General features: G+C 33.6%; 1 protein-coding gene and 1 non-coding gene across 2 annotated transcripts; one reads left to right on the plus strand and one right to left on the minus strand.

Annotated features, from left to right (window-relative positions):
* Window positions 1–74, minus strand: Trnan-guu (transfer RNA asparagine (anticodon GUU)). The gene has a single exon. It is a non-coding gene; the product is annotated as a tRNA-Asn (tRNA).
* Window positions 75–1,060: 986 nt separating this feature from the next.
* LOC105343709 (uncharacterized) lies at window positions 1,061–5,288 on the plus strand. The gene is made up of 2 exons (XM_011451175.4): window positions 1,061–1,262; window positions 3,556–5,288. Exon 2 carries the CDS (start codon window positions 3,796–3,798, stop codon window positions 4,789–4,791), a length of 996 nt encoding a protein of 331 aa, XP_011449477.3. The 5' UTR covers window positions 1,061–1,262; window positions 3,556–3,795; the 3' UTR covers window positions 4,792–5,288.
* The last annotated feature ends 3,892 nt before the right edge of the window (window positions 5,289–9,180 follow it).

The following is a 9,180-nucleotide window of genomic DNA, read 5'->3' on the forward strand; positions in this document are numbered from 1 at the left end:
CGTCCCTGGGTGGGCTCGAACCACCAACCTTTCGGTTAACAGCCGAACGCGCTAACCGATTGCGCCACAGAGACTTGACAAACGTGGAATTAAACTCCTATCAAAGCTATAGGCCTATTTGTGCAGTCGTCCGGGAAGTAAAATCAGGGACGTATGCTAGTTTCTACGTCCTGTTACAACAGGTGCTCGGTTGTTTTTGCATTGATTGGTTCTGGGATTTATTTAATATGGGTTTCTGCGCATTACAGTAGCAAACAATGTTCAATCAAAATACGAAACCATTATCTACTGTTTAAAAATATTGCATAAAATATCCCTCTGTCCTCGGGATGATTTAGTACAGTACATGACTACTTCGGCAACCTCAAGCCATTGTGGTTATGTACGTAGTATTTGCAACAAGTATATGCAGATAATCCAATGTACACTAATAAGGGCACATATTTTCACTAAAAATAATATGATAAAGCTAGCCACACTTATATACTAGATTGCAGTCTTACGGGTGCACAATTCCTTTTCGTCAGGAAAAAAAATCAAAGACAAACGAAGTATACTGTACTCAATACCATTCATTTAGAAGGATGAATGAACTTTGCTCATAAATCATTTAATACCCTGATCTAATGGGTCTAGTATAATGTTTTTGTGAATTCTTTTATATAATTTTGATTATGATCTACGAGATGCATAATTTACTAAAGCTTCCCCTTAAGAAACGAACGAGCCTGGGTTTTAAACTTAGAAAGAATAGCTTTCCAAATGCATTGAAATCGAAATGACGGAATATCATTTAATATCTTAGGATTCAAGTTCCCGAGACTTTATTTATTATCACTGCTTCTCAAATCACTTAATCTATTGAGTAGAATTGAAAATGCTTTTGAATTTCAGCGAGCAATTTAAAAATGACTTAGTGGAATTTGAAAAGAGAAACGTGTCAATGCCTTATATATCTACTTTGAAAACCCTTTTCAAAAAAACGAGAATCGAAAGTTTAAACTGTCTGGCAGCGACCAATAAATATAATTAAGAAATGTAGGTAACTAAATCAAAGTTCTTAATTAACGCATTTTTAATCTGACCCGATCCGAAGTTTTTGAGTACATGATTACATGCAGAATATGCAGTGATCATAAGACCGCCGAGGGATGGTTCATATTTGCGTGTAGTGGTACACTAGCTGGGAGTTCCGAGAGGTGAACAGCTCGATCCAAGTCCATTTATCTACGTACAGACATCGGCATTCAACGTTCCCTAAAGTAAGTTTCAACTTGCACATACAGTTAAGAATTTACTTTATTTTCAGTCGACAATTGATGGACCCATGTATACTTATTACGAAGTTTCAAAATTATCTCGTGCGTGAATCTTATGAAAATTCATCTGTGGGTGTATGTTTAATAATTATAACGATGAAGTTTTACTACAAAAAGTGTCAGAAAAAACAAAATTATATGTAATCTTTAAATCAAAATCATCATTCAGAATAAGTAAGTAATATATATAATTAATGAAATGATAATGATTGATGAAAATTAAACCCAACATGCAGCATTCTATCTAATGCTGAGATGCATACGCATATGACCTACAAATGTTCGATATATAGAGAGGATCAGATTATCTATGGAATGAAATTTGTTTAAATTATTAGCTCAAGAATCATTAAGCAATATTTGTACGCGAACTTTAAGTTTTATCATAACATGCATACAAAACTTGAAAAACAGTCAAGGATTAAATTGTTTTTCTCTATTAACTGTTTTTATCTATATATTTAAGATTTTGAGACGAGTCTAAAATCGATCGTTATACTGACCATTAGTCTTCGATTCTACCCCAAAAAATGGCATCCTCCAATGTCGTAGTTTAATTACTTGATTTAGTTGATAATGGTTATTCATATGCTGAAAATCCTTTTTTTTTCACAATTCATTCTCTTATTGTGAACGTCATTTTTTTTATAAAGACAACATGTTATCTGCCATCTGCAACCATATTCTGTGCAAAATAGCATGTCGCATATATAAATGTTTTATTCAGTGAATATGCAGGTATCTACTAGTATCACGCGACTTTTAAAACCTTGGTTAGAATGGGAAGTACATTTTGTTCTTTCTCCCTTTCATATTGCAGTTTAATCTTGGTCTTTAAAATAATCACATTCCGGGTTCATTTATTTTTCAATCATTTTATTTTTCCACGCATAGATTGTCATTTTACGATTAATGTACACGTGCAATAATAACAATGTCATGTCTTGTATGTTTCTCTGTGGGTTATCATGCAGTATTATGTAATCGTTGAAACCTTTAACTTCTTAGAGGGAACCTAGGCCTTTTAATGACAAAAAAAATTAAAATACAAAATCACATTTTTTTTTGGGGGGGGGGGGGGTTGATACATGCAATAACATTGAAAATAAATTGCTTCGCTCTACAGGTGTTTCAGAGGATTTATCCACATCCAAAAATTATTATATAATCGACATTGAATACATATGCAGCGAGTAGAAAAATCTTTCTGCCGTTTTGTTTATATAGACACGATCTGAGCTATTTCGTTTTTAAATATCCAAGATAAGATTTTGGGTTATCATTATATTGAAATTAAAAGCAATCGAAAGAAAGGGGGAAAAAAACTGTGAGAAGAACACATTCAACCTACCAAAGTAAGTAGTAAGTAGAACATTTTAAACTGTACTAGTGTATTGAAAAAAATTACTAACTAAGAATGACGCAGTGTATTTATAAAATTGCGGATAACTAAATGATTAAATAATTAAGTATTTCTGATTAAGATTTTTAAAATATAGTCATACCATTCCTGAATGAAGGTTTATGTCAGTTGGGGAAAATATTTTTTGAAAAATACATTCTGTTTTATCTATCGTTAAACTGCATTTCACTGATTCTAAGTATACGGTAAAATACTTGTAGTATCAGCACTTTTTATATGTTCATATATGATTCAAATTTAATCTTGAAATATTATTCTTAAAGGGCTTTCAATAACATTTCATCGACAATATATGGTGCACTTGACAACTTTTGCTACATGACCAAATTCAACATATAGCAGAGGCGTTGAACCGTTCCTTAATATATAGAAGATTTTTGAGTTAAGCAGTTCATTCATTTACTTAGAACCCTTTCATTGTTTGTCTATTATCTTTTACTCATTCAAAGTGTTCCAACAATAAACAATTGCGTTAGTTAGAAAGTTTCACACCCACTAGCTGTCAAATCTGTTGTCAAAAACAGAATACTAAATTAAAATTAGTAGGGTTTCTATTATGCTATAATCTGTTGGGATTAAGAGTCAGGTCGTTAGATTTTGATCGGGCACGTAATGGGATTATAGCAATTCAATTGCTTTGTACGAACCTAAGCAATATTAACCTAATCTCAGACTTAGCAGTAGGCCAAATGATATTGGAACTCCATAGATGTACCGGTGTTTCCTACCAGATATTACCATTTTAGTCGATCGTAAAACAGAAATCTAATGACATATTGCCTGATTTGTATTTTTGTGTTTCAATCCTTACAGATTTGTATTCGTAAACTCCCCTCCTAGTTGTTATTAATCAGTTTGGGTCTTGAAATGTTTAACTCAAACATGGAGAAGTATAAAACAGAAGGAGTTCTAACCAATGCAAGAATACAGATGCATGTACTTTGACTCATAGAAATTTTATACTTTTGTGGGGAAGCATTGACGACAGACAGCGAAGTTTACTGTGATTTGTGATATATCGTCTCGAGAAACACAGACTTAAAACGTACAAAAATGAATATGAACAGTGTTGTTAACTCCCTGTACCAGTTGGATGACAGTATGAGCAAACAGAAGACAATTGAGATCAAGCGAGTCATGAGAGGTGCTCTCAGCATGTCTAGAAGTACAACAGGCGACAATACATTCCATGTCAACAAATTCGCCAGCAAAGGTTTGGAGCAGCAGATAAAAGTCTTAGATAAAGCCAAGATCCAATGTCGGAACGGAATAAATTCCAGGAAACGGACAGCATTAAGAAAATGGTGTCTTGTTTTCGGTAAGCAAAAGTCCATGAACGATTCAATAAAAGAGTTAAACGATGTGTTAACAAAAGCGATTGAAGATGACGATTTCCTAGGACCAATTACCTACAGAGAAGAACTCAAGTCAGCGGAAGTTGAACCGGAACCGGAACCAGAACCGGAACCAGAACCTGAGGTCAAAAGGTCAGGAATGGATCTTAGTCAAATTCGTGCTTTAATGATAAGGAAACAGAAAGGAGGAACGGCGGGACTTGATATAAAGACAAATGAACAAGGAATTACTTCTATGCTTTTACCTAAAATTGATTTTGGAAACACGGATATGAAACTCGATGATATAGAGCTAGACCCTGAAACTCCAAAACCTCAAGAAGATATATGGCCTCTAAAGGACACTACATGGGTTAATTCTTATATCAAAGATCAAAGAGAGAAGCATGACCTCCTCTTTACAAAAAATATTCTTAAGACCATACAACTAGGGATGCATTCAAATCCTTTAAACAGTTTTCGGTTGAGAGCAAAGCTTTCGGACGATCCAATGGACTTTCTGAGACAGTTAACTTCCGCAAAGACAGCCCGTCCTACCACAAGGAATGACTTTAGTCGTGAAATTCAGACCGCTAAAACTCTGCCAACTTTTCGACACATCTCCACTGCTCGGTCTTTGACGAAATCCCGGAAAGATTCCGAGGCAAATACAAAATTCCCGCCTCTTTCCCGCTCCAAAACCATGATCTCTTAATGTGTTCCCCATATAGGTTTGAACAATGCCACTTTGGAGATGCTATCTTTATGGGAAAAAAAAATCAGTTGCGTTTTTTTTTAGAAAGTTTTAGATATCGACTCTCTAATGAAGTATTGAAGTGGCCAAGAAGTTGGTAGTGTCAATCCTAATGATAAATTGATATCAAACCCAGGCCCCTTTCAACATTCAAATTCAAGTTGAAATGGAATGTTTGACAATAAAAGATATTGATTTGTACTTTATAAATGTATTGAAATCTGTGACAATTTGAGATCTTGCATTTTCGAATTTAACCTAGTAGCCCTGATCAACAAATCATTGGCAATAAAAAATGCTGTGCACGATCAATCAGATCTCAGTTATCTTATCGTTAAAATGATCAAAAGAGGTTGTTTTGAAATCATACATATTTATCTAGATACACTAAGCGAATCTATTTCTTTACCACCAAAAAGATTAATATCTAAGCGCTCAATATTTCAAAATGTATATATACTAATATTTTTTATCTAGAAGTGTCTTAAATACTCAGAATCTTAAAAGTTTTGACAATTAAAGGGTAATTCGTTGCAAAAGTGCCGTTATATCCTCTAAGATATTATTTTTTTCCTAAGAATATGAAGAAGAAATTAGTATGAACAAATAAAGTGAGTGCAAATTGTTTGTATTACGTACCACTAATTCTCGATGTTTGAATAATTTGCCAAAATGAATACAGATTGCGTCTAAGATTTCCAACGTTAACCCCCCTCCACCCACTAGAAAATATAATGCTTTTAATAGCAGCAATAAAATAGGTTAATGATATCATATTTAAATTCATTACTACGTGTAGTATTAATATATTTTATGATTTTTCCTATATTACTTGCATACAAATCTATAGCACTTTTGTCCAGGAGGTTTAAATTGTATAAAAAATGACACGGCCATTCAGCCCTTTTAAATAAATTATAACACAGACAAACTAAATCAATAGAATACTAAGTACTTTAATGAGTATTTCAATTCTTTTTCAAATAAGAAAATCCTTTTCTCGTCATCTTTCGGTCAAGTATGTGTCCACCGAATGATTAGTTAAACTTAATTTTGAACCCCGTTCTAATTTCTTTTCTTAATCACCTGTATGGGTAGCCAGCATTTAGAACAATGTCTAATTAATCACTTCAACAGATTATGTCGTTTATTCCTGTCGCTTTACATGTACATGAGTGTGCTTTCTGCACTTTTACGTTTTAAAATCCGCCGTACAGTTGTATAAAAGAATTAATAAAAAAAAAAAACCTTAATTGCAAAGACGCTTTTAATGGAATAACTTCAACGGACACTAAGCATTTGTATTTTAAAACATGAATTAGATATGATAGTACACACGTAAATTATACGCAGGCACATAGCAACGGGGAGGGGCATGGGGGAAGGGCTGCCCCCCCCCCCCCCCCCCCACTTTTTTGCGCAGCAAGAATTTTCTTAAATCAACAAACAAAAAATTGAATTAACATGGAGTTGCCCCTACCACTTTTATGCGACCATGTAAAAAATTTAATTGAAAATACGGAAATAAAAGAGTAAAATTGAAGTTAAAAGTATACCCCCCTCCCCGATTAGGATTTTGCTTGTCAATATTTTTTTGGATGAGTCTGCCCCCCCCCCCTTTCAAAAACGATGCTACGTGCCTGAAACGTCACTGATAGTACCAACTCAACCCGACCACAATCCATCTCCTCTCACCCGCCACCCACCCACCGACCGAAAAAAAAACCCAAACACGTAATGTTTTTCTGTTCGATTGATAGGTAATTTTAAAAATCTACTAGTGTTAAAAAAAGAAAGATGTCCGACGCCGTAGCTACATGTATTAGATAACCATTAGTTCTACCACAGATTCCACAACTAGTTTATCGACTAAGTCCGAAGTAGGATATTTCAAAGTGCAATTGTGAAAGACATACATGTATATGTAAATTGAATTCTCGTCATATTGTTTTTGTCAGCTATTCTATAGTAGCACCAGTCAATCACTTAAAGCATTTACTTCAATAAGCGAAGCAAACAGCGGCAAGACTTGCATTTACAAATGTCCTTGTAAATACACGTCTAATCGTCATCACGGATACAGAATACGTGTCTTAATACATGGTTTTAATCGCTCCAAATTCACACCGCCTATATTTCGAATTTGGATCCGGATTCTTGCTTTTAGAAGCTCCATTTGCACAAGTTGTTGTGGGGAAAACACACTTTCATTGTGGCTTGAAATTTTGCGAGAAAAAAAATATTCCAGAATTTACACTGCATGATTTGATCTAACCATCACAAAAAGGAAATTTACAACAGTTCCTCGGTTTTTGCAAAAATCCTCCCCGTGTTTCCAAAAATCAATTTCGGTAAAAGCAACGGAGCAGGCCTAGTTACTTTGTTGTGTTTCGTTATGTGGACGGACCTACACATTCGGATCCCCAAACTGGAAATGTTTCGGAAAAGGACAAATTTTAACTGTCCAAATTTTGATATTCTTTGTTTTCGAAAATGTGTTAATATTTTGTACTTATTGAAGAATAAGTGCATATTTGTTGTTTTATTATTTTTGTTATAAAAATGTAATAAACAAATTAACACAAGGTGTTTCAATACATTTATTTTAGCATTTAAGTACTAGTACCTATATTAACAGTATGTACACGTATATTGTTTGTTATTCATTTTTTTAAAGAAAAAAATACACGTTTAATGCTAAAATTCTAAATCCTTAATATCAATATCATATAAATATGAAACACATTGTAAATATTTTTTCATCAAAATGTTGCTTTTTGGTTCAATTTCATGTGAAGTGCGCTGAATCATTTACGAGAGAAGTATATATCTGGAAACATTGAGCGTTTTGCATGCAGGTCTGTTTAATTCATTTTGTATGTTCAACATTCCTCAGCATTAAAAAAATAGCCAAATAAGTCGACATACGACGTTGTTTTTCCTTTAGAAACTCGATAGTTTTCAAACTCCATCCAATGTGAGCATTTACTTGACAAAAATATCGAGAAATCAATAACCACGGTTAAATATTTAAAAACTTCAATATCTCTGTTGCAGAAATACTTCCTGTTTTTCGAAATAACAGCTTTTTCAGAATTAATTATTTAATAAATTTGATATGAATACTTGCCAGTTATGAAAAAAACTGAAGAAGATGGGTGGATAAGGCGCGTAAAATGCCCATACGCGGTCGGACAGGCTACTGAAAAATTAAAGTATCAAAAAATCTGATGTTTTATTTTTAAAATCATTTAAAACAATATATATTTAACGAATCATTGATTTTTAACCCGTAGGTATGTTCAATACTTGGAATATGTTGACTCAAACAGGCGTTTACGTATCAAAACCTGCAAATACTGTCATTTTTTAGAACTTCAAGGCATTTTCTTTTATAGAGTGGGTCTGTGCTCCATATTTTTCTCATAATCTATTTAAAGTCTATTGGAAAACAAACCGATTTCTATCAACAAAAACGTGGAGAGATGACCCACTATACATTAAAAATATCATTTTGTATCCCAACAATTGAACGTTTTGAAAAAATAATACAAGTCCGGTAGTTCGTGGCCTTAGTCACACATAATATTTAAATAGCCCACTTTGTTGTGTCTGAAATGGCTCAGTGGTTAGTGTACCTTACATAAGCTAACCTTATATATCTAGGGTTTTTATGTTACGTGTTCGATACCATCAAAATTTCCGACAATTCATATTTTTTTCTTATTTTTTGTTAAATATATTAAAAACTGACTATAGTTAGAAATTTTGCTTTTGCAAAGTTGTATTATAATACATGTATATTTGAATAGATTTAATTGGGGAAAAATAAATTCAAAATTGTATTTCACTACTAAACCGAATGGGCATTTGCGCCATCTTATTCCCCCATCTTTTTGTTTGACCCCCCCCCCCCCCCCCCAGGAATAAAGATAAGCATTTAAAATGATAGACTCTCTTTTTAAATCAACTTGAAACTTCATGAAAATATGAGGAGATAAATCCATATTTTTTAAAATCAAAATAAATATGACAATCAAATCAAGTATCGTAGAGAGTAAAAAGTATAGGTACCCCCGATATGTGACCACCCGAGTTTAGGGAGTGGAATGGACAGATGTACAATGGAAAAGAAACGAAGAGCTTGGCCATGTTCTTCGAAAAACTCTACATCTATGAAGTGTGACATTGAGGGGGTTGTAAATATTTAAGTATTGTCTGAAATCGAACCAACAACCGTTAACGTACGCATATTGAAAGCAAGACAAGCGCTTAAATATGTAACCAAATCATGCAGTGGTGTTGATTTGAGAAATTCTTTTCAATTAATTTGTAGGTCATAGACCCGAT

Source organism: Magallana gigas, chromosome 3 (genome assembly GCF_963853765.1).
Source record: "Magallana gigas chromosome 3, xbMagGiga1.1, whole genome shotgun sequence".
Taxonomy (NCBI): Eukaryota; Metazoa; Mollusca; class Bivalvia; order Ostreida; family Ostreidae; genus Magallana; species Magallana gigas.